Consider the following 26,660-nt stretch of genomic DNA (forward strand, 5'->3'; position numbering starts at 1 on the left):
GATGAATCAAAAATAAAACCTTGATTAGATAAGTATTCACCCCCGGGTCAATACATATTTGAAACACAGCTGTGAGTCTTCTTTGGTAAGGATTATAAAAGCAGATTTTTCACCTTCTCGGCTTGGATATTCGAACCAGCGACCTTTCGGTTACTGGCCCAACGCTCTAACCGCTAGGCTACCTGCCGCCCTAACACCTGTATTGTGCAATATTTGCCCGTTTATTATTTTCAAAATTCTTCCAAACTCTTGTCAAGGTATTGGGGATCAGGGTTGGATGGCTAGGGTGGCAGGTAGCCTAGTGGTTAGAGTGTTGGGCTAGTAACTGAAAGGTCACTGGTTCAAATATCCAAAGTGAAAGATCTGTCTGTGCCCTTGAGCAAGGCACTAAACCCTCATTTGCTCTGGGGGTGCTGTAATACTATGACCCTGTAAAACAACACCAGCACCTATCCAGTGTATGTGACAAAGAAACTTTATTTTTACACCAATTTTCAAGCAGATTTAAGTCAAAATTAACTTGGCCATTCAGGAACATTCACCATCTTGGTAAGCAACTCCAGTGTAGATTCTGCTGAAAGGTGAATTAATTTCCCAATGACTGATTCAGGTTTTCTTCTAGGATTTTGCCTGTGCTTAGCTCCATCCCATTTATTTTCATCCTGAAAAGCTCCCCATCTTTGCAGACCCATACCATGATGGAGGAAGTTACTAAGTGATGTGTTGTGTTGGATTTGCCCCAAACATAAAGCTTTGCATTTAGGCCAAAAAGTGTATTCCTTTGCCTTGTTTTTTTATTTGTTTCACTGTCATTAAGGTCATTATTGTGGAGTCACTCACAACAATGTTGTTGATCCATCCTCAGTTCTCCCATCACAGCCATTGAACTCTATAGCTGTTTTAAAATCACCAATGGCCTCATGGTGACATCCCTAAGCAGTTTCCTGCCCTGCAGCTCAGTTCACAAGGATGCATCTGTGATGTGTCTGATTTAATACATCATCAACAGCATCATTATTAACTTGACTATGCTTGAAGAGATATTCGGTGTCTGATTTGTTATTCTTACCCATCTACCAATCACTGCCCTTTTAAGCTTTCGAAAAGCTCCCTGGTCTTTAGTTAAATCTGTGCTTGAAATTCTATATTTCACTGAGGGACCTTACACATGTTATATGTATGGGGGACAGAGGAGTGGGTAGTCTTCAAAAATCATGTCAACCCCTGTTATTTCACACAGAGTGAAGTCATATAACGTATATGATTTGTTAAGCCAAATGTAACTTCTGAACTAATTTAGGCTTGCCTAAACAAAGGGGGTGAATACTTATGCAAGAACTACAGCGCATTCAGACCCATTGACTTTTTCTACATTTTGTTACGTTACAGCCTTATTCTAAAATTGATTAAATTGTTGTTAAATTGTTGCTGCACAGATATTATCAGGTCTCTCCAGAGATGTTCAATCAGGTTTAAGTCCGGGCTCTGGCTGGGCCACTCAAGGACATTCAGAGGCTGTGTGCTTAGGGTCGTTGTCCTGTTGGAAGGTGAACCTTTGCCTCAGTCTGAGGTCATGGGTGCTCTGGAGAAGGTTTTCATCAAGGATCTCTCAGTACTTTGCTCCGTTCATCTTTCCCTCAATCCTGACAAGTCTCACAGCCCCACAGCATGATGCTGCCACCACCACGCTTCACCGTAGGGATGGTGCCAGGTTTCCTCCAGACATGACGCTTAGCATTGAGGCCAAAGAGTTCGATCTTGGTTTCATCAGACCAGAGAATCTTGTTTCTCACAGTCTGAGAGTCTTTAGGTGCCTTTTGGCAAACTCCAAGCAGGCTGTCATGTGCCTTTTTACTGAGGAGTGGCTTCCATCTGTCCGCTTTACCATAAAGGCCTGATTGGTGCAGTGCTGCAGAGATGGTTGTCCTTCTGGAAGGTTCTCCCATCTCCACAGAGGAACTCTGGAGCTCTGTCAGAGTGACCATCGGGTTCTTGGTCACCTACCTGACCAAGGCCCTTCTAACCCCGATTGCTCATTTTGGCCGGGCGGCCAGCTCTAGGAAGAGTCTTGGTGGTTCCAAACTTGTTCCATTTAAGAATGGAGGCCACTGTGTTCTTGGTGATCTTCAATGCTGCAGAAATGTTTTGGTACCCTTCCCCAGTTCTGTGCCTCGACACTATTTTGTCTCTGAGCTCTACGGACAATTCCTTCCACCTCATGGCTTGGTTTTTGCTCTGACATGCACTGTCAACTGTGGAACCTTATGCAAACATTTATAAAAACATGTTGTTTTTTGTCATTATGGGGTATTGTGTGTAGATTGAGGGAAAATAATTATTTTATCCATTATAGAATAAAGCTGTCACAAAATGTGGGGGGGGGGGGAAATTCCTATAATTTTTTTTATATATATATATATATATATAAAATAATTAACTTTGCCATTATGGAGTATTTTGTGTAGATCAATTACTTTTTTTACAATTAAATCTTTATCTGACACACTAACTCAACAAAATGTGAAAGAAACGTTCAAGGTGGTGTAGATCTATAGGCACTGTATATGTCTATCCCCCAGTTCTGCTTGACATTTTTTTACTGACACGCACCAATAAAGATTTTACATCGAATAAAATGTTATTTGGCACAGTTTAAGGCAGATATGAAATGTTTATGTGCTAGCTCCCTCAAGAATGCAGTACATTAATCAATAAAAGTCTACATTTAACTACTGTAACAATTTATTGAAACGTAGCAAATGTATCTTGAATTTATTTTAGAAATGTAGAAAATGACAGATGCACATAATGAATAAGAAAACAGTCACAACAATTTATGAACAGAATTCTTTCATGACCAAAAATCTGTTATTGTTAGAATACATATACACTTAGGGGTGAATCCTCACAGCTGAAAAATGTAATTAAGTGGAATGATTTGCTCCTAAATGAATTAAAGTCTCAGGTAAATGTCCCTATGTTATTCCTCTCGCAAGGCACTTTGGACAGATTACCTGGCTAAAACATGCACGCTTGCTTCACTGTTTAGATATATGGTGATGTAGTGAAATAATATATAAATACAGTATCTGTATGAAAACACAAAACAAATTGCATTTTTTTCAGCCAAGTGTTGCTTTCCTCACATTTAAACAAGTAAAAGACTTGGCCAAATAATGAATTCACAATTCCACTTGCACTCTCATCACACTAGTGCTCACTGAGGAGTGTTAGACAGGGTTAGGTAGGTTACTTTCTAAATGATATCCATTACAGTTATTAGTTACCTGTCCAAAATTGTAATCAGTTTAAGTTATGGACTACCCAAACTCAGTAACATAATCTGATTACTTTCAGATACTTTTGAATTATTATCCCCTTAAAAGGCATTAGAAGAATACAAAAAGTATCCATCAAATGCATTTGGTGTGTCATAGTGGTCTCTGACTTGTGGTCAGGCTCGCTCAGGTGGAACAAACTTAATCTTGCGCCTCTTAAATGTTTAAGTAATCCAAGAAGTAGTCTTCTAGTTTTTCAAAAGTATCTAATCTGATTACATTATTTTAGCTGTTAACGTAACTGATTACATTTAGTTTTTGTAGTTACCTGTCCAAAATTGTAATCAGTTACTCCCCAAACCTGTAGCTAGATCATAGTTTTACAGTTATTTTTTAATAAATCAAAAGGTGCTATACTTAACTCCTTCCTCTATACTAACCACACAAGATAAATCAATTCAAGTCATCCATTTCAAAGACGATACAAGAAAAATATATTTTACGTTAAAAAAATACTTTGGCATCCTCGTCACAGTGAGTAGACCTTTCTTTCTTTCAAAAATATATGTACAGGAGATTTTCTCTTTAGTGATCTGATGGTTTTTATTCAGATACTATTTCCAAATGGTATAGATGCTCAACCTAACAAAAGCACCCTGGACAGAAAAACAGCATTACAAATCATGTTGGAACCAAAATTATTTTCCAATCGTTTCGTTATGAACAGAACCACACTTTTTTTTGTTCCATTCTACTGTTCCGAACAGCAAAATAAGGTTATGAACCGGTTCGAATCCCCAAAAAGTACCTGTTTTTATCATTCCTTTCTGTTCTTTTTTTAAATCTGTGAAATCAACAGTTTAGTATGTACAAGTCTCATTAAATTACTTCAACAAACAGTGCAGATAGAGCAGGCAAGCTAGTTGTTTACATGCGTGATTGACAAATAGGTGTAGCCTATGGACCAAGATGCAACTGAGGGTCTCTGGGAAGAGAGAGTGTTGAGGAGGAGGTTTGAAGCACTGGGTATCTTGTTATGACATGCATTATCTGAATTAGGTCCACAGAATTATACCTAGGAGGAGCGGCTTCTATGCAGGAACTTTGAATGTCCTTTGAGCTAGCGAACAAGCTTGAGTGTGCAGAGCGGCACCAGAATTAAACACTTTTTGTAGTTAATAAATCCTACGTGAAACGTTACAACAATGCACATAGCATCCTTAACTAGCATATAAAAAGTTAATCCATTCTTCTCTAGCTAATTAAAAATGTCTCTCCCCATCTTCTGAATCATGTTTGTAACATCAGTACAGAATCCTATGCTTCTGATGGGAGAGGGGCAGGTAGCCTAAACACGCACCCACACTGTCAAAGATTCTCAGCTTGCAGGCAGACACTGGAAAACGTTTCTGAGTGACAGAGTGAGGGCTTTGCATAGGCGCATTGTTGCGTTTTTTTTGTGAGACTAGAACAAAAATGCCTGGAACGTAAAATAACGTTATTAACTGGTTCCCATGCTTTTCAAATAACGGTTCTGTTCCGGAACAGTATGGATCACTTTCATTCCCAGTTCTGTTTCTGTTCCTTGAAAAATGTTATTTTCCGGTTTTCGGTTCTGTTCCCTGAACCGGTTCCAACCCATGCTACAAATCTTGCAGTCAAAGCATTTTCTTCTACCGCATCAATCTAACGTTCCAACCTAACCCTATACATATACTCTCAAGTCTCTTAGCCTGATCCTAGATCTGTATGTGCTTTAACCAACTCATGTCAATGACAGTTAGAGGAGTTGTAGCACATGCTACAGATCTGGGACCAGGCTAGATGTCTCCTAACCTCACAGGAGCCTTAGCTCTCCTCTAAATAATGGCGAAGTCCTTGAGGTGATTTTTGACGATGGTCTCTCTGATAGCAGCAAACACAAAGCGGATGTTCTCTGTGTCAGTGGCACAGGTGAAGTGGGAGTAAACAGTCTTTCTGTCTAGGTTCTGCTCCTGGTACATCTTCAGGATGAACTCCCTGGCTGCTTTAGGATCATTCTGCGGCCCTGGAAACAACAGCTTTAGTTATGGCATGTGCTTGCGTAGCGGAGGTTTTTCGGTGAACTACCCTCATGTGATGAGTAACCTTGCTTGAGACCTGAAAACCTGTGTTAGCTCCCAGAATGAATGCCTAGGCTTTAGCTCAGTGGGCTAACATGGCATTGAGTCATGTGGCCATCTGGGTTTGATACCTGGTTCGTCGTGTGTGTTAACTAATGGGTTCTCTTACTATACTGATAAGAATAGCGGTCACACAAACACTACTAGAGCTTACCAGTGTATTCTGGGAAGTAGTTGACAAGGTGGGAGCGTGTGATCTTCTCCTCTAGGATGTCGGTCTTGTTAAGGAATAGGATGACAGAACATTGCTGGAACCAGGGGTATGTGATGATGGTCTTAAAGAGTGCTTTGCTCTCCTCCATACAGTTCTAGGGGAGAGACAATGCATGTATAGTAAGCGGATATGAAAGCCCATACTTAAGCCATAAGGCCAGAGGAGGCATGGTATATGGCCAATACACCACGGCTGAGAGTATATTGGCCATATATAGACCTTAGCCGTGGTATATTGGCCATATATCACAAACCCCCGAGGAGCCTTATTGCTATTTTAAACTGTTTACCAATGTAATTAGAGCAGTATAACTACATGTTTTGTCATACCTGTGGTATTCGGGCTGATATACCATGGCTTTCAGCCAATCAGAACTCAAGACTCAAATCACCCAGTTTATAATCTCACATAATGTGTGAGATACAATTGACTTTTACTTACCAATTTTACACAACAGCATGTTTGCTCATGGATGCGGCCCACAGGTGTATCAGTACAATATGTCCAGTGCCTCAACACTGCTCTGACTGACGGGGAGCTCACCTCGTCACATTCACCCAGCACCTGGTCGTATTCGCTGAGCGCGGCCAAAAAGATGATGGACGTGATGTTCTCAAAGCAGTGGATCCACTTCCTCCTCTCTGACCTCTGACCCCCCACATCCACCATCCTGTCACATCAAACCAATGTTAGGAGCGTTGCTTGTTGGTAATAGTGTTTCCTCAAAACATGTGCTCAGTTGAGATTGGAGAAGGTGCATCATTGACAGAACCAAAGTTTCCCCTCACCTGAAGATTACTTCTTCCATGTCAAAGTGGTACTCGATGATTCCCGTGGTCGGCACTCGGACCCTCAGGATGTCCTGCTCAGTGGGAAGGTAGGAGGCCTTTGCGATCCGGTCCAGGTCACTCAGATAACTGAACAACACAGCACAAAGAGAATATGTTTATGGAAATTGTGTGATCACCCAGAGAAAAAAAATGAACAACAATACTACAAACAACGAATTAAAAACTTCAGACTGGTACAGTATATGCCCCCCAAAAGAGAGTCCTGAGAAAGACTCAGCTAGAGTCTTAACATTGTCCATGTAATAACAGCATGCTGGCAGCAAATTTACATTCCAGTGTGAAGATTGATTTTGTTCTCTACCAGGACATGCAGGGGGAAACAATTGCAGCAGCACAGATTTCATCTTTAATTAAGGTTCTTTGAACGGCTTTGCAGTCTTACGTTATAGTGTAATTACTTTTGTCAATAGAGATGTGGTCTTTGTTACCTGACCAGGAAAACTCCAGGCCCTAGTTATAGCCCATAACCAGGGCCTGTGGTTTTTACTGATCATTATCAGGTTAAGAGCAACTCCTGCCCATTACTTATGTCTACTCACTATTTGGCGGCGTCAGATAGCTGGTACTCCCTGCGGCGGGCATAACACTCCTGCACTCCACCGTCCCTCCACAGGCTCCTGATGGTGTCCACATGGCCTCTCTCCAGATCATTCACCATGTCCACCTCCACCTCGCTCAACATGCTGGCATAGCCCTAGGAGAGGGAGCAAACAACAAGATGGTTGGGGTGTTCATTAGGGCACGCAAGGCAAAATGCTTTAAAACACTTCACAAATTAAAACTAAAATTGAGTTTATTTTTGGAAAAGTCCTTGGCTCTGTGATCAGCTGGTACGGAAGCAGACCTGAGGTGTGATGTGGCTGGGATTCTTGCCTTATTCTGGGCCTCCAGGAAGGGGATATTGAGGGTCTCCATGGCGTGGATCATGGACTGCATGGCAGTGAAGATGTTCTGGTACACCAGCTTGGTGAAGCCTCGCTTGTCCTCGTCTGAGTAGCCGGCACCATGGATGATTCTCATCTGTTTAATGAAGGTGCTCTTCCCACTCTCTCCAGTACCTGGTAAAAGGGGAGAGGGTTGAGGTGAGGATGGGGAAGGAAGGAATACATGGGTAATTGAAGAAGTGCGAGGCACTATATCCAGACAAGGATAGCATCTGGACAAACAAACCAAAATCCATAATCACCTATTACAGCCCTATTCACATTCAGACACACACACATTCTCAATCTCCTTTCCCGGCTGCTCCTGCCAGCTCCTTCGATTTCTTGACCTGGTCAGTGACCAAGAACAACATCTCTATGGATACAATAACTATTGTGATGTGTGCTCTAGATCTGGATCCTGGAGAGATCCTTAACAGAACCTAAATGTACCTCTACCACCATAACAGAACATGTCTGTTATGGGTACAATTTATTACATTTTTTTACTGAAACGGAGTGACTACCAGAATATATATTTTTTTAACTAGGCAAGTCAGTTAAGAACAAATTCTTATTTACAATAACGGCCTATACCGGCCAAACCCGGACGACGCTGGGCCAATTGTGCTCTGTCCTATGGGACTCCCAATTACTGCTGGTTGTGATACAGCCTGGATTCGAACCAGGGGGTCTGTAGAGACACCTCTAGCACTGAGAATGCAGTGCCTTAGACCACTGCGCTACTCGGGAGCCCAAATATAAGCAAATATAGGACCCAACATCTGATTTGGACCAAACGTCTTCGTTCCATTGAGTACATGAGGAATCCAATAAAATAGTTAAAAGCCACCCACGGAATCTGGTCATGTTTTTTCTCCCTGTTTAGAAAAATTAGCAATTGAAGTAGTTAGCATTATTTAGCATAAATTAGTGTGAAAATACTAGGTTTTGTCCACTAGATGCCACTGTTCCTGCTACTGCCACACCCTTTCATACATTTTTCTGGTCGCTTGCATTTATTAAATTGATCACAACATTTTCTTTGCAGCTTTGGGTACAAAACCAACAGCTTTTGCTCATGATGAAAATAAATTATATCATGAGCAAAAGCTATTGGTTTTCTACCCAAAGTTGCAAAGGAAATATTGTGATCCCTTTAATAAACACAAGAGACCATCAAAATGGATAAAAATGTGTGGCAGTAGCAGGAACAGCATCAGCATCTAGTGGGGGGGGGGGGACATGGGTGGCTTTTGATCATTTTATTGGGTTCCTCGTCTTACTCATTGTTAGGAACAATTATGGTCCAAATGGGATGTTGGGTTCTATATTTATTGAAGATTATATGAATCCTATTAATGAAAATGCCTAATTTCTCAGAGATCAAATTACATTTCAACAAAATAATGTTTCAGGAATGATAATCTCATTTGTTTCTAACTACAGAAACTATTTCAGCACAATTTGAGATGGTGGGTGTCAATCCTCTTTCTTGTGCTTTTTGAGGTGGAATGACCCACCTGCGTGGCGCAGCGGTCTAAGGTACTGCATCTCAGTGCTAGAGCTGTCACTACAGACCCTGGTTCAATCCCGGGCTGTATCACAACCGGCTGTGATCGGGAGTACCATACTGCCCTACCAAGCAAAAAGGCAGTAACTGCTCATTTGGTTGAAAATGAGTTAATGTAATTTTTTTATACATTAAATACATGCTTAATTATGTGGACAAGTATCTTGCCTCGTATTGTGTTTTGGAGAAAATGGGGGTCATGTTAGCAGTAACTGCATAAAGTTACTGTGAAACCAAGGTAAATTAAAGCCATTTTTCTCAGTTCCACGCTATGAGCAGTTACTGCCTTTTTGCTTGGTAGGGCGGCACACTATTGGCCCAGAGTTGTTAGGGGAGGGTTTGGCCAGGGTAGGCCTTCATTGTAAATAAGAATTTCTTAACTGACTTGCCTAGTTAAATGAAGGTTACATTTTTTTTTCAATCAAATGACCCACCAGATTGTTAGTTCAGAGGAAATCACCGGGATAGGCGAGGTGAAAAATAGATGAAGAGTGAGGCTGTTCCTAAGAAGTGTGCTGTTTAAAAAGGGGGTCAAGCTCAGCCTGGTCTCATAGACGTAATATAGTAACATATCACACTAAATGGACTGTCTCGGGTTTACGTACATGATACGAAATGCTCCGAGACCAGACCCACTCCTTGAAAGCGGCAGCTCTAGCCTTTAGCTCAGTGCGGATGTTGCCTGTAATCCATGGCTTTTGGTTGGGGTATGTACGTATGGTCACTGTGGGGACCACGTCATCGATGCACTTATTGATGAAGCCAATGACTGATGTGGTGTACTCCTCAATGCCATCGGAAGAATCCCAGAACATACTGTGATGTCTGTGATAGAAAAACAGTCCTGTAGCTTAGCATCGTCTTCATCTGACCACTTTTTTATTGATCTCTTTACTGGTGTTTCCTGCTTTGATCTACGCTTGTAAGCAAGAATCAGGAGGATAGAATTATGGTCAGATTTGCCAAATGGAGGGCGAGGGAGAGCTGTGTATGCGTCTGTGTGTGGAGTAAAGGTGGTCCAGAGTTTTTTTTCCTCTGGTTGCACATTTAACATGCTGATAGAAATTTGGTAAAACGGATTTAAGTTTCCCTGCATTAAAGTCCCCGGCTACTTGGATAGCCGCCTCTGGGTGAGCGTTTTCTTGTTTGCTTATGGCGGAATACAGCTATACTATCAATGCTGTCTTAGTGCCAGCCTCTGACTGTGGTGGTATGTAAACAGCTACGAAAAAGAAATACAGATGAAAACTCTATAGGTAGATAGTGTGGTCTACAGCTTATCATGAGATACTCTACCTAAGGTGAGCAATAGCTCGAGACTTCCTTAGATGTCATGCACCAGCTGTTATTTATAAAAATACATAGCCCGCCCGCCCTTTGTCTTACCAGACGCTGCTGTTCTATCCTGCCGGTACAGAGTATAACCAGCCAGCTGTTTAGCCACGATTCGGTGAAGCATAAGATATTACAGTTTTGAATGTCCCGTTGGTAGTTTATTCTTGCGCGTAGGTCATCTATTTTATTCTCGAAAGATTGCACGTTTGCTCGCAGAATGGAAGGAAGTGGGAGTTTATTAGATCACCTACAAATTCTCAGCCCGCCCTTTGGCCCCTTTTAACCGCCTCCTCTTCACGCAAATCACGGGGATCTGGGCCTGTTCCCGAGAAAGCAGTATATCGTTCACGTCGGATTCGTTAAAGGAAAAAAAGGATTCTGCCAGTCCGTGGTGAGTTATCGCAGTCCAGATGTCCAAGGCACTCGCCTTCTGCCGCCTGATGGCCCGTTGTAGACGCACATGGACAGCGTCCCATGTCTCCTCCGAGTGCCAAAACCATTCATCCACCGCAGGAGCCTCGATCTGGCTCTGATGCCACGGTGCCAGGACTGGCTGATAACCTAGCACACACTGAAAAGGTGATAGGTTAGTGGAAGAGTGGCGGAGGGAGTTTTGGGCCATCTCCGCCCAGGGGATGAACACCGCCCACTCCCCCGGCCGGTCCTGGCAATAGGACCGCAGAAACCTACCCACATCCTGGTTAACTCTCTCCACCTGCCCGTTACTCTCGGGGTGAAAACCTCAGGTGAGGCTGACCGAGACCCCCGGGCGTTCCATAAACGCCCTCCAGACTTTAGACGTGAATTGGGGACCCCGATCAGACACTATATCCTCAGGCACCCCGTAGTGCCGGAATACGTGGGTGAACAGGGCCTCCGCAGTCTGTAGAGCCGTAGGGAGACCAGGCAAAGGAAGGAGACAGCAGGACTTAGAAAACCGATCCACAATGACCAGGATCGTGGTGTTACCCCGTGACGGGAATCCACCGATAGGTGTGACCACGGCCATTGTGGAACGGGAAGGGGTTGTAATTTCCCTCTGGGCAGGTGTCTGGGTGCCTTGCACTGGGCGCACACCGAGCAGGAGGAAACATAAACCCTCACGTCCTTAGCTAACGTGGGCCACCAGTACTTCCCAGTAAAACAGCGCACTGTCCGACCGATGCCAGGATGACCAGAGGAGTGTGACGTGTGGGCCCAACAGATCAAACGATCGCGGACATCAGACGGAACGTACAGACGCCCAACTGGACACTGTGCGGGACTGGGCTCTGTACGTGATGCCCGCTCGATGTCCGCGTCCACCTCCCATACCACCGGTGCCACCAGGCAAGAAGCCGGAATTATGGGAGTGGGATCCGCGGACCGCTCCTCTGTGTCATACATCCGGGACAGCGCGTCTGCCTTCACGTTCTGGGAACCTGGTCTGTATGATAGGGTGAAAACAAAGCGGGTGAAAAACATGGCCCACCTCGCCTGGCGAGGGTTCAGTCTCCTCGCCGCCCGGATGTACTCCAGATTGCGGTGGTCAGTCCAAATGAGGAAAGGGTGTCTAGCCCCCTCAAGCCAATGTCTCCACGCCTTCAGAGCCCCGACAACAGCCAACAGCTCCCGGTCCCCCACACCATAGCTTTGCTCCGCCGGGCTGAGCTTCTTCGAAAAGAAAGCTCAGTGGCGGAGCTTTAGTGGCGTACCCGAGCGTTGAGACAGCACAGCTCCTATCCCAGCCTCGGACGCGTCCACCTCTACTATGAATGCCAAGGAGGGATCAGAATGAGCCAGCATGGGAGCCGAGGTAAACAGAGCCTTCAGGTGAATAAAAGCCCTGTCCGCCCCAGCTGACCACTGCAGTCGCACCGGTCCCCCCTTCAGCAAGGAGGTAATGGGAGCCCCTACCTGACCAAAGCCCCGGATAAACCTCCGGTAGTAGTTGGCAAACCCTAAGAACCGCTGCACCTCCTTAACCGTGGTTGGAGTCGGCCAATTACGCACGGCTGAAATGCAGTCATTCTCCATCTCCACCCCTGGCGCGGAAAGGCGGTATCCTAGGAAGGAGACGGACTGTTGGAAGAACAGACATTTCTCAGCCTTGACGTACAGGTCATGCTCCAACAGTCGACCAAGCACCCTGCGTACCAGGGACACATGCTCGGCGCGTGTGGCGGAGTATATTAGAATGTCATCTATATACACCACCACACCCTGCCCGTCCAGGTCCCTGAAAATCTAATCTACAAAGGATTGGAAGACTGATGGAGCATTCATCAACCCATACGGCATGACGAGGTACTCATAGTGCCCAGAAGTGGTACTAAATGCCGTCTTCCACTCATCCCCTGCCCAGATACGCACCAGGTTGTAAGCGCTCCTGAGATCCAATTTTGTGAAGAAGTGCGCCCCGTGACTTTACCGTGATCTGATTAAGACCTCGATAGTCAATACACGGGCGTAAACCTCCATCCTTCTTCTTCACGAAAAAGAAACTCGAGGAGGCAGGTGAAATGGAAGGCCGAATGTATCCCTGTCCCAGAGATTCGGTGACATATGTTTCCATAGCCGCCGTCTCCTCCTGTGAAAGAGGATACACGTGACTCCTGGGAGGTGCTGCGTCTACCAAGAGATTTATCGCACAATCCCCCCGTCGATGGGGTGGTAATTGAGTCACCTTCTTTTTACAGAAGGTGAGTGCCAAATTGGCATATTCGGGGGGAATGTGCATGGTGGAGACCTGGTTTGGACTCTCCACCGTAGTTGCACCTAAGGAAACACCTACACATCTCCCTGAGCACTGACGGGACCATCCCGTGAGAGCCCTCTGTTGCCACGAAATAGTGGGGTCATGTGAGGCCAACCAGGGAAGGTCCAACACAACAGGAAACGCAGGAGAGTCGATCAGAAAGAGACTAATTCTCTCCTCATGACCCTCCTGCGTTATCATACAAAGTGGAGCTGTGACCTCCCTAATTAGCCCCGACCCCAAAGGACGACTATCTAAGGCATGTACAGGAAAGGGAACATCAACAGGAACAATAGGGATCCCTAATCTACGTGCAAAGGAACGGTCAATAAAGTTCCCAGCTGCGCCTGAATCGACTAGCGCCTTATGCTGGGAATGCGGGAAAAACTCAGGAAATTCTATATACAACCACATGTGTGCAACAGGGAGCTCTGGGTGAGTCGGGTGCCTACTCACCTGGGATGATCCACCAGCACTCCGCCTGCTACCTCGACTCCCTGGGGAACCTCCCCAGCACCGACCAGCAGTGTGCCCTCTGCGGCCACAGGTGGTGCAGGGAATGGTTCCCCCTCCGGTCCCCCTCATAGCAGCACCTCCCAGCTCCATCGGCGTTGGATCGGAAGTGCTGGGGGATGGAACTGACGGACCCCGATCCGGACGTCCGCGGGAGGCCAACAAGTTATCCAGCCGGATGGATAGGTCCAACAGCTGGTCAAGGTTAAGGGTGATGTCCCTGCAGGCTAGATCCCTACGAACGTCCTCGCGTAAACTACACCTGTAGTGGTTGATCAGGGCCCGCTCATTCCATCCCGCGCCCAGAGTACGAAAGTCCAGCGCGAACTCTTGTGCGCTCCTCATCCCCTGTCTGAGATGATATAGTCGTTCCCCTCATAATCGTCCAACGCCGGTCCTTCCCTTCCCCAGATGGCGTTGGCCCATTCAAGTGCTTTACCAGTCAGACAGGAGATGAGGGCGTTCACACTCTCGCGTCCCGAAGGAGCCGGCCGAACAGTTGCCAGGTAGAGCTCCAGCTGGAGAAGGAACCCCTGGAACAGGGCAGCCGTTCCATCATATACCCCCGGGAGCGATAGCCGAATTCCACTGGATGCTGGTGAAGGAGGGGTGGACATCGAGGGAGGTTGTTGTGGGAGCTGGGGTGAGGATGATGGGGTTGCCGGAAAACCCCCTCTCTCCCATCTCTTTATAGTTTGCAGCACACAATCCATGGCAGTACCGAGACTCTGCAACATAGTCGCGTGCTGCTGGACGCGCTCCTCCACAGGTAGAGGATGGCTGGGTGCACCTGCTGACTCCATTCTTGGGGTGCGTGATTCTGTCAGTGTTCTAGGTGAATGGAATAAGACGGAGTCAGGCGCAGGACACAGGTATGAGTAAAGCCACGATATTTACTCAAAATCAGCAATAATCCAACAAGGATAAACATAAACAATCCAGATCACGTACACGGAACCACTTGACAAAAACAATCACGCACAAAACAAAAGGGGAAGCCAGAGGGTTAAATAAGGAACATGATTATGGAATGGAAACCAGGTGTGTACAATGAAGACAAAACGAAAATTAAACATGGACCGCCGAACGCCGCCTGAACAAGGAGAGGGACCAACTTCGGCGGAAGTCGTGACAGTCCAGAAGTTATTTTCGGTCAGAAGAGATGGTAGTGGAAACATTATGTACAAAATAAGTTTAAAAAATAAAAGTTACAAAAAACACAAATAAGCGAACAAAAAAACACAATTGGTTGGGGACACATAAAACATCTGCCTTCTTCTCCGGCGCCATTATGTGACATAGAAATGTTGCCTGTAATCCATGGCTTCTGGTTGGGGTATGTGAAATTGTTAGATATTACTGCACAGTAGGAGCTAGAAACACAAGCATTTCACTACACCCGCAATAACATATGCTAAACATGTGTATGTGACCAATACAATTTGATTTGATTTACCATACCATTACCCATGTGGTTACCACCACCAGTCAGTTTCTCTGTCTGTCTCTCTGACTGTCTGCCCAGCTGGCCTTTCTCCCACTCTGCGGAGTATTTACCTGTAGGCATTAGACATTACCATAACCACCCAGCCTGCCCCATTGACCACAGGAACAGACACACACACACCTACACTTCCTCTTTCTTAGGAGGTGTGAGGACAGTAGCCTACACAAAGCCCTGCCACAGAGTCTGTATAGTCTGTCACTGAAGCATGAGGAGGCTGATGCTGGTGTAAAACAGTGGAGGTTCACTTACCTTTGGGAATTTCCATTGAGCACCAACAAGTTCATAGGAGAATATTAAATTGGGTGTCAAATGACAGTTAAGACTATATTTTTGGGAAATGAAGGCATAGATACATTTTCCAACCATTTTCCCAAAAAGTAAAGGTTTTGATTTCTAGATAAAACAGATAGAAAAGGCCTCTTAGAAAACATCATACCAGAAAAAGTCTTAAAAGGTATCAGAAATACACAATAATGTTGACGTAAAGACCCCTGCCAACTAATATCAAAACATATATTTTATTTTGGAGAAAAGGTTCACCTTCTGTAAGTTTAAGAAATATTACCTTGTGCCTTGTATTTCCATTACCAGAAACCCACACATCTTTAAGGTATATTATATATACTAAAGTATGTGGACACCTAGGGTTGCAAAGGGTTGGAAACTTTACTGGAAATTTCCATGGTTTTAGGAATTTTGCTTAAATTAATCAAAAAAAGTTTGTTTATAACAGTGAACCTTTTTTGTTGGATACACAAGGCAATTCTAGGTCTTGGGGATAGTTTAACCAAAATATGTCACAATTCAATGGAATTGCAACCCTCTGCATGCACAGTGCGTTCTTCCATCACATGTACAGCTGATTCTCAAGATCTTGCACACTAATGAGATGCTATTGAGCCCACACTACTACACTGTCTGAGCCAAGGACTACATGCTTTCTGGTAAGTTTTGATTACAATACTGGGTGGGGTGAATATATTTTATATAACATACATCATTTTTCTGTTAACTAGTAAATAGTGGCCTACAGCAAAGTGTGTTTAAATAACTTCTAACTTGTTAACAATTTCTGCTAGTTAGTTTTTGCTACCATTTGGGTTTTAGCTTGCTTGAGTCTGCTAACTTAAGAGTGTTAATTCACCTGTTTCCATATATGTTGCATTTTAAAACATTTATCTTACAAAAGGAGTTAATCTAACTGCTTAACTATTTATCTGTACATGGAATTGTATGTTGTTGTTTTTTTACAATTTTTTTCCTAATCTTTACGGGAAAATGCCATGGGCACTATCTGATGTGTGGAGACATTTCACTGCAGCTAATGTAAAAGGAAAAGTTGTGTACATTTGCAAGTACTGTGCCAAATCATATGTGAAGAATGCAACAAAGATGCAGAATCATCTGGCCAAGTGCATAAAGTTCCCTCAGCGCTCACAACAAGCAACCTCTGACAAAAGTCCCTCTAGTTCTAATCGAGGTGAAAATGATGAATTAGACACCTTATTGATAGCAAGAGCTCATTGTCCTCCTGGAATCCGAAGTTTGTTTGACTCAATGGAGGAACGTAGTCAGAGAAATGCTGATGAATGTCTTGCTCGTGCTGTGTATGCAACTGGTTCACCTTTGATGCTCACAGGCAGTGTGTATTGGAAGAGATTTCCGAATGTCCTTCACCCAGCATACACCCCTCCAACCAGACATGCTTTATCCACTCATTTGCTGGATGCAGAGTTCAGGTGAAGGTCAAGCAAATCATAGAAAAAGCAGACTGTATTGCAATCATCTCTGATGGGTGGTCGAATGTTAGTGGGAAAAGAATAATTAACTACATCATCTCCACCCCTCAAACAGTATTCTACAAGAGCACAGACACAAGGGACAACAGACACACCGGTCTCTACATTACAGATGAGCTGAAGGCAGTCATCAATGACCTTGGACCACAGAAGGTATTTGCACTGGTGACAGACAATGCTGTGAACATGAAGGCTGCTTGGTCTAAAGTGGAGGAGTCCTACCCTCACATAACACCCATTGGCTGTGCTGCTCATGCATTGAATCTGCTCCTCAAGGACACACTCTACAAGAGAGCCAAGGAAATGGTTATCAAGTTCATCAAGTCATCAAGTTATAGCAGCAATCTACCTCACCAAGCAAAGTGAGAAGAATAAGAGGACCACATTGAAGCTGCCCAGCAACACCTGTTGGGGTGGTGTTGTCATCATGTTTGACACTCTCCTGGAGGGGAAGGAGTCTCCAAGAAATGGCCATATCACAGTCTGCCGATATGGACAGCCCCATCAAGAGGATCCTCCTGGATGATATACACTGCTCAAAAAAATAAAGGGAACACTTAAACAACACAATGTAACTCCAAGTCAATCACACTTCTGTGAAATCAAACTGTCCACTTAGGAAGCAACACTGATTGACAATAAATTTCACATGCTGTTGTGCAAATGGAATAGACAAAAGGTGGAAATTATAGACAATTAGCAAGACACCCCCAATAAAGGAGGGATTCTCCAGGTGGTGACCACAGACCACTTCTCAGTTCCTATGCTTCCTGGGTGATGTTTTGGTCACTTTTGAATGCTGGCGGTGCTCTCACTCTAGTGGTAGCATGAGACGGAGTCTACAACCCACACAAGTGGCTCAGGTAGTGCAGCTCATCCAGGATGGCACATCAATGCGAGCTGTGGCAAGAAGGTTTGCTGTGTCTGTCAGCGTAGTGTCCAGAGCATGGAGGCGCTACCAGGAGACAGGCCAGTACATCAGGAGACGTGGAGGAGGCCGTAGGAGGGCAACAACCCAGCAGCAGGACCGCTACCTCCGCCTTTGTGCAAGGAGGAGCACTGCCAGAGCCCTGCAAAATGACCTCCAGCAGGCCACAAATGTGCATGTGTCAGCATATGGTCTCACAAGGGCTCTGAGGATCTCATCTCGGTACCTAATGGCAGTCAGGCTACCTCTGGCGAGCACATGGAGGGCTGTGCGGCCCCACAAAGAAATGCCACCCCACACCATGACTGACCCACCGCCAAACCGGTCATGCTGGAGGATGTTGCAGGCAGCAGAACGTTCTCCACGGCGTCTCCAGACTCTGTCACGTCTGTCACATGTGCTCATGTGCTCAGTGTGAACCTGCTTTCATCTGTGAAGAGCACAGGGCGCCAGTGGCGAATTTGCCAATCTTGGTGTTCTCTGGCAAATGCCAAACGTCCTGCACGGTGTTGGGCTGTAAGCACAACCCCCACCTGTGGACGTCGGGCCCTCATACCACCCTCATGGAGTCTGTTTCTGACCGTTTGAGCAGACACATGCACATTTGTGGCCTGCTGGAGGTCATTTTGCAGGGCTCTGGCAGTGCTCCTCCTTGCACAAAGGTGGAGGTAGCGGTCCTGCTGCTGGGTTGTTGCCCTCCTACGGCCTCCTCCACGTCTCCTGATGTACTGGCCTGTCTCCTGGTAGCGCCTCCATGCTCTGGACACTACGCTGACAGACACAGCAAACCTTCTTGCCACAGCTCGCATTGATGTGCCATCCTGGATGAGCTGCACTACCTGAGCCACTTGTGTGGGTTGTAGACTCCGTCTCATGCTACCACTAGAGTGAAAGCACCGCCAGCATTCAAAAGTGACCAAAACATCAGCCAGGAAGCATATGAACTGAGAAGTGGTCTGTGGTCACCACCTGCAGAATCACTCCTTTATTGGGGGTGTCTTGCTAATTGCCTATAATTTCCACCTTTTGTCTATTCCATTTGCACAACAGCATGTGAAATTTATTGTCAATCAGTGTTGCTTCCTAAGTGGACAGTTTGATTTCACAGAAGTGTGATTGACTTGGAGTTACATTGTGTTGTTTAAGTGTTCCCTTTATTTTTTTGAGCAGTGTATTTTGGGAGAAAGTGGTAAGCAGCCTGAAACCTATAGCAGCAGCCGTTGCATGGATTGAGGGAGACAATGCCATCCTGTCTGATGTTCAGACTCTGCTTGCAAATGTAAGACAAATCCGTACTGCCCTGCCAGCTTCACTGTTGCTCCAAGCAGAGGAAACTGACGTTCTGAAATACATCAAAAAGCGTGAAGACTTCTGCTTGAAGCCCATACACGCCGCAGCGTACATGTTGAACCCTAAGTATGCTGGCAAGAGCATCCTGTCTGGTGCAGAGATCAACAAGGCCTATGGTGTCATCACTACCGTGTCTCGCCACCTTGGCCTGGATGAGGGCAATGTTCTTGGCAGTCTGGCGAAGTACACTTCCAAGCAAGGGCTTTGGGATGGAGATGCCATATGGCAGTCGCGCCATCGTATCTCATCAGCCACCTGGTGGAAGGGACTTTGTGGATCTGAGGCTCTTTCCCCTGTTGCCTCCATCATCCTCCAAATCCCACCAACATCAGCTGCCTCAGAGCACAACTGGTCCTTGTTTGGGAACACACACACCAAAGCACGCAACAGGCTGACCAATACAAGGGTTGAAAAATTGGTGTCCGTCTGGGCAAATTTGAGGCTTTTTGAGCCTGACAATGAGCCATCCTCAACAAGGTTGGAAAGTGACAGTGAAGATTACGCCTCAGAGTCTTGATGTTCAAAAAGGTAGACATTGAGGAGGTCCAGGGAGAAGACATGGAAGGCTGAGAGGAAGACAACCAAAGCTTTAGTTTCTAGACTCATTTTACAGATGTATGTTGAAAATGGTTTTTGGGAGATGCGATGGATCATTCAATATTCCCTTTCTTTTGTTGTTCAGTGAAATCATCCCATGTGAATAGTCAACTAATTTAATTAAAGTTAAATTTAAAAAATATATATATATTAGAAGGATTTAATCATTTGCAATGATTTCTACTTATGATAAGATGTTTATGTCTCCATATGATATGGTAAATATATCCAATGCAAAAAACATCTACATTTAAATGGTATTAATATTAATTTACATATTTATGTTAATTCCCATATATTCCTGTCAATTCCCACAGAAAGTTTCAACCTCTGAATATTCCCCAAAATGTGCAACCCTATGGACACCCTTTCAAAATAGTGGATTCGGCTATTTCAGCCACACCTGTTGTTGACAAGTGTATAAAATTGAGAACACCGCCATGCAATCTCCATAGACAAACACTAGCCGTAGAATGGTCTTACTGATGAGCTCAGTGGCTTTCAACGTGGCACCATCATAGGATGCCACCTTTCCAGTTTGTCAGTTTGTCAAATTTCTGCCCTGTTAGAGGTGCCCTAGTCAATTATAAGTGCTATTATTGTGAAGTGGAAATGTCTAGGAGCAACAACGGCTCAGCCGCAAAGTGGTCGGCCACACAAGCTCACAGAACGGGATCAGAGAGTGCTGAAGCGCGTTGCGCGTAAAAATCGTCTGTCTTCGGTTGCAACACTCACTACCGAGTTCCAAACTACCTCTGGAAGCAATGTCAGCACAATAACTGTTTGTCGGGAGCTTCATGAAATTGGTTTCCATGGCCGAGGAGCTGCACACAAGCCTAAGATCCCCATGCACAATGCCAAGCGTCGGTTGGAGTGGTGTAAAGCTCGCCGCCATTGTACTTTGGGGCAGTGGAAACATTCTCTGGAGTGATGAATCACACTTCACCATCTGGCAGTCCGACGGACAAATCTGGGTTTGGCGGACGCCAGGAGAACACTAATGGTCTGGGGCTGTTTTTCATGGTTCGGTCTAGGCCACCACAAAGGGAAATCTTAACGCTACAGCATACAATGACATTCTAGGCGATTCTATGCTTCCGACTTTGTGGCAACAGTTTGGGGAAGGCCCTTTCCTGTTTCCGCATAACAATGACCCCATGCACAAAGCAAGGTCCATACAGAAATGGTTTGTTGAGATCAGTGTGGAAGAACTTGACTGGCCTGCACAGAGCCCTGACTTCAACCCATCGAACACATTTGGGATGAATTGGAACGCCGACTGCGAGTGCCTGACCTCACAGCAATGTTCCAACAATCTAGTGCAAATCTTTCCTAGAAGAGTGGAGGCTGTTATAGCAGCAAAGGGGGGACCAACTCCATATTAATGGAAATTATTTTGGAATGTTCAACGGGCAGGTGTCAACGGGCACATGCTTTTGGTCATGTAGTGTATGTTCTAATTTCTCTCCCTCATCAAATCAAATACATGAGGGAGGATAATGAACGTTCACAGAAGTAACAAGTAATGGTAGACCTGGTAGACCCCAAAATCTGTAATGGAATTACTGAAATTGAATTGGCTAAAATGAGAAATCATAATATTGACAAACCACAGTTGGGTCACCTGCTACCACTGGCATACTGTTATGTTCAGCTCATAGGGTAACCTCCTCACGGCGACTGTCTTGCTCCAGACACCAAAACATCCACTCTACCTCATCACTCCCCTCAACTATCTCACAATACTCCTCGCTCAGTCTATACCAATATTCCTCTTCGCTCTCAGACTCGCCCCTCGGCTTCGCCAACCACCCCGTGTGCCTCCCCCAAAAAATGTTTTGGGGGCTGCCTCTCAGGCTTCCGTCGTGAACTTCGGAGTCGCCGTTGATCCTCCTGCATCTGCTTCCATGGAAGGCTTTCGTCTCCTGCCATTATCTCCTCCCAAGTCCAGGATGTCTTCTCCTCCTGGCCACGCTGCTTGGTCTGTTTGTGGTGGGATCTTCTGTCACGTTCGTCATAAGGAGTGGACCAAGATGCAGCGTGGTATGTTTCCATCCTTTTATTTGGAAGAGAAACTAAAAGAACAAAAAAAACAATAAAGCGAACAAACGAAACGTGAAGCTCAGAGTAGTGCAGTCCAGAGCTTCCGGCGACAGTTCCCAGTCCAGAGCTTCCGGCGACAGTTCCCAATCCAGAGCCTCCGGCGACAGTTCCCAGTCCAGAGCTTCCGGCTACAGTTCCCAGTCCAGAGCTTCCTGCGACGTTTCACAGTCCGGAACCTCCAACGACGGTCCGGAACCTCCTACGACGGTCCGTGGTCCGGAACCTTCTGAGACGGTCCGCGGTCCGGAGCCTCCTGAGACGGTCCGTGGTCCGGAGCCTCCTGAGACGGTCCGCGGTCCGGAACCTCCTGAGACGGTCGGCGGTCCGGAGCCTCCAGCGACGGTCTGCGGTCCGGAGCCTCCAGCGGGGGTTCTCAGTCCGGAGCCTCCTGCGAGGGTTCCCAGTCCGGAGCTTCCGGCGACGATCTACGGTCCGGAGTTCCCGGCGACGAACCACGGTCCGGAGTCCCCGGCGACGATCTACGGTCCGGAGTCCCCGGCGACGATCTACGGTCCGGAGTCCCCGGCGACAATCCACGGTCCGGTTCCTCCGGCAACGCTCCATGTCCCGGAGCCCCCGGCGACGCTCCATGTCCCGGAGCCCCCGGCGACGATCCACGGTCCGGAGCATCCGGCGATGATTCACGGTCCGGTTCCTCCGATGACGTGTCCACGAGCGGAGTGGGTACTTCGCCCCGCACCGGAGCCGCCCCCGACGGTAGATGCCCACCCGGACCCTCCCCTATTGTGTCAGGTTTTGCGGCCGGAGTCCGCACCTTTGGGGGGGGGGGGTACTGTCACGCCCTGACCATAGAGAGCTTTTATTCTCTATGTTGGGTAGGTCGGGGTGTGATTAAGGGTGGGTTATCTAGGTGAATTATATTTCTATATGTTGGCCTAGTATGGTTCCCAATCAGAGTCAGCTGTTTATCGTTGTCTCTGATTGGGGATCATATTTAGGTAGCCATTTTCCCATTGTGCTTTGTGGGATCTTGTCTATGTATAGTTGCCTGTGAGCATTATTCTAGCGTTTCGTTTGTTTGTTTTGTTCTTTGAAGTTTTCTATTCCAAAATAAAGGATGGAAACATACCACGCTGTATCTTGGTCTACTCCTTATGACGAACGTGACAGATGTATTTCAAGGCCTACCTTCAAACTCAGTGCCTCTTTTCTTGACATCATGGGAAAATCAAAAGAAATCAGCCAAGACCTCAGAAAAAAAATTGTAGACCTCCACAAGTCTGGTTCATCCGTGGGAGCAATTTCCAAGTGCCTGAAGGTACCACGTTTATCTGTACAAACAATAGTACGCAAGTATAAACACCATGGGACCCCGCAGCCATCATACCGCTCAGGAAGGAGATGCATTCTGTCTCCTAGAGATGAACGTACTTTGGTGCGGAAAGTGCAAATCAATCCCAGAACAACAGCAAAGGACCTTGTGAAGATGCTGGAGGAAACGGGTACAAAAGTATCTATATCCACAGTAAAATGAGTCCTATATAGACACGCTCAGCAAGGAAGAAGTCACTGCTCCAGAACCGCCATAAAAAAGCCAGACTAAGGTTTGCAACTGCACATGGGGACAAAGATTGTACTTTTTGGAGAAATGTCCTCTGGTCTGATGAAACAAAAATAGAACTGTTTGGCCATAATGACCATCGTTATGTTTGGAGAAAAAGGGGGAGGCTTGCAAGCTGAAGAACACGATCCCGACTGTGAAACACAGGGGTGGCAGCATCACGTTGTAGCTGTGCTTTGCTGCAGGAGGACTGGTGCACTTCACAAAATAGATGGCATCATGAGGGAAGAAAATTATGTGGATATATTGAAGCAACATTTCAAGACATCAGTCAGGAAGTTAAAGCTTGGTCGCAAATGGGTCTTCCAAATAGACAATGACCCCAAGCAGACTTCCAAAGTTGTGGCCAAATGGCTTCAGGACAACAAAGTCAAGGTATTGGAGTGACCATCACAAAGCCCTGACCTCAATCCTATAGAAAATTTGTGGGCAGAAGCTGAAATAAATCATTCTCTACTATTATTCTGACATTTCACATTCTTAAAATAAAGTGGTGATCCTAACTGACCTATGACAGGGAATTTTTACTAGGACTAAATGTCAGGAATTGTTAACTGACTAAAAATATTTGGCTAAGGTGTATGTAAACTTCTGACTTCAACTGTAGTGACTCACACTTCGATGCCTCTCACGCACACACAGGACAGGAGAGCACAGAACAAGGTATTCACTTAAAGCATAACTAGGCCTATGCTTGTTGGCTATATGGCAAACAAAGATATTAAAGTTATAAACATGATCAATTCGGATGTATTCTTAACGATAATATATGGCTTTATAACGTTTTTTGTGTTTAACTGGTGAAGACATAGGAATCCCCTTATGGGAGTAGAAACACAAAATATCCAGTGTTTATGACATTTTAATACGAGTTATCATGGGCATGTGCATTGCAAGCCTTCTTTTTTCATGCTTGCCTTTTGTGTTTGAGTTTAGAGCACACTTTCGAGGAGAGTTGATCAGGCAAAACTGATGAGACTCGCGGCTGTATTTGCATGGTTTTGCATGAGAGCATAACTCGGGTACACCAGTTACCTGCGACTACAAACACTTCGTTGTGGCCAAGGCCCAACGCAAGCCACCAGAATCTCGTAATTAAAAGCTTCCCAGATAGTATTAGTCTTTGTCGACAGTGAAAGTGAGGCCATCAATTTCTTTAAATTCAACATTGAAAAAAGGCGCAAATTTGTTGCACCTGAGCTAATCTGAGCATAAAATCAGAGACCGCTATGACGACACACCAAATGAAAGTAAAATAATATTAAAACTAATGCGCTCCCATGTCTGCACACTATTGACATTATATTACTACATATATTACTATTATTCTAACTTTAAATTGGTACGTCTACAACACTCTGATAGCCTACTGCTCCCTTCTTCACCTGATTTTACAGGTGTGGTCCAGGCTTTACCTAAGTAGCCTAGGACCCTAGGCTATGCACTAAGCAGTGTGCAATTCTTGACAGATGTGACAGCTCTCACCTAATAGCAGCAGTTTGAGTTCACTGCCCGAGTCTTTCTTGTCCTGTCGCAGCTGCCTGTCAATCTCCTGATTGATTCTGTGATTATCCTTCTCCTCGGCTGACATACAACATCCAGCCATCATTAACCAAACTTTGCAGGCGTAAAATTAACGAGCAATGATTATCATTGAAGCAGTCACTATTACATGGCGCTCTGGTACATCCTGAACTCCACGGTCGTAGGAGGACGCATCTCCACGGGGGCGTGGCGGGGACGGACGCGCCTTACACACAGTAGATGCCCGACTGAATAGTTACATACAGGTAACACTTGAGTAAATGAGGGATACAAAGTGTATCAGCCTGGTCTCATAGACTAGACCTAATATAGTAAAGGTACATCCAGGACACTCAAATTAGTATGTTATGTTATTTTTGGTATGGTTACATAAGACAGAAGGTTACTTATGACAAAAACTAAAGTGAAAGTGGGGTGGATGGTTGGGAGTATACTGCCAACATCTAGCAACCCAAAGGTTGCATGTTCAAATCCTATCATGGACCATTTTAGCTACTTAGCATGTTAGCTAACCCTTCCCCTAACTCCTAACCTTAATAACCCCTTACCCTAACTCCTAGCGAACATCTAGTAACCCAAAGGTTGTGTTTTCAAATCTCATCAAGGAAAACTTTAGCATTTTAGCTAATTAGCAACTTTGCAACTACTTAGTAACCTAACTACTAACCCTTACCTTACCCCTGACTATTCCAAGATGGCGTAGCAGTCGGACGTGTGTTTTGTGTGTTTTGTCTTGTCCCGTGTAAATAATCGTTTTCCTCGTTTTTTCCGTTTATATTTTAATCTCACTTTCCATCTACGGACTGAATATACTCTCCTGCAACCCCCAACACCCAATGTGGTACGGATCTGCTATTTTTATACTCTAGAACCGGAACCCCCATCAGAAGCTAGCCAGCTAACTAACTACTAGCTAGTTATCAGTTAGTCACTGCTAGTGGTCTTTACCGTTAACTCGGACACCAGCCAGCCTCAGCTTGGTCAATACATGCCAGTCTGCACAGCGCGATATCAACCCAGAGAATATCGGACTGCTTTTTCTCTACCAAATCTCCAGATTACTACCGCAAGCTCTGGACCTTTACACCGGATCAGATAGCTAGCTGCAATCTGAGTGGCTACTCCTGGCTAACGTCTCTGTCCCGAAGCAAGCAACAGTTAGCCTTGAGCTAGCCTCGAGCTAGGCCAATCTCGCGGCTAGCCGAAGAGGTCCTCCGGCTAATTCTTGTGCTACAATACATATTTTGCCAATTGGCCTGGACCTTTTTTTGCCGACACAGAGCCCTGCCAATCCATCACAACTGGTCTAAATCAGCTACAAGCTAATTTAGCCATTTTTTGCCGCTGCTAGCAGCTTTTACCTTCTGCACAGACACCAGCCCTGTTATTAGCCTGGATATTACTCACCAATTTACCAGCATCGGACTGTCTCTCGACAACAACGCCGGATTCCTGCCGTAATCCCTGAGCCACTACTTCTGATCCTCACAGCTAGCTTGCAGCTAGCGCAGCTAGCGCCACTGCCACGAAGCTAGCACCAGTTAGCAAACACAATTCTACAATTCACAACCTCTCTTTCGCCATCGCCATCCGGCTTGGATTCTCTGTCGACACGACCACGTCTGGTCTGCAGACGAGTGCCCCACCCGCTGTGCCCTCAACC

At 45.5% G+C, this 26,660-nt stretch overlaps 1 protein-coding gene across 1 annotated transcript; it reads right to left on the bottom strand.

Moving 5' to 3' along the window:
- Positions 1–2,413: 2,413 nt before the first annotated feature.
- LOC139577094 (guanine nucleotide-binding protein subunit alpha-14-like) lies at positions 2,414–25,180 on the bottom strand. Its single transcript, XM_071403893.1, has 7 exons — positions 24,938–25,180; positions 7,379–7,563; positions 7,045–7,199; positions 6,443–6,571; positions 6,198–6,324; positions 5,595–5,748; positions 2,414–5,325 (listed from the first exon to the last, which is right to left on the bottom strand). Exons 1-7 carry the CDS (start codon positions 25,059–25,061, stop codon positions 5,138–5,140), a joined length of 1,062 nt encoding a protein of 353 aa, XP_071259994.1. The 5' UTR covers positions 25,062–25,180; the 3' UTR covers positions 2,414–5,137.
- Between the last annotated feature and the right edge of the window lie 1,480 nt (positions 25,181–26,660).

Source organism: Salvelinus alpinus, chromosome 5 (assembly GCF_045679555.1).
Source record: "Salvelinus alpinus chromosome 5, SLU_Salpinus.1, whole genome shotgun sequence".
Taxonomy (NCBI): Eukaryota; Metazoa; Chordata; class Actinopteri; order Salmoniformes; family Salmonidae; genus Salvelinus; species Salvelinus alpinus.

What these genes read in the sequence shown, in the direction of transcription:
- LOC139577094 (XM_071403893.1), bottom strand. Translation starts at nt 25,061, where the DNA reads ATGATGGCTGGATGTTGTATGTCAGCCGAGGAGAAGGATAATCACAGA. An exon ending in ACTCAAACTGCTGCTATTAG is followed by an intron (nt 7,564 to 24,937) that starts GTGAGAGCTGTC and finishes CCCTTTTACCAG; the next exon opens with GTACTGGAGAGAGTGGGAAG. An exon ending in CTATCTGACGCCGCCAAATA is followed by an intron (nt 6,572 to 7,044) that starts GTGAGTAGACAT and finishes TGTGTTGTTCAG; the next exon opens with TTATCTGAGTGACCTGGACC.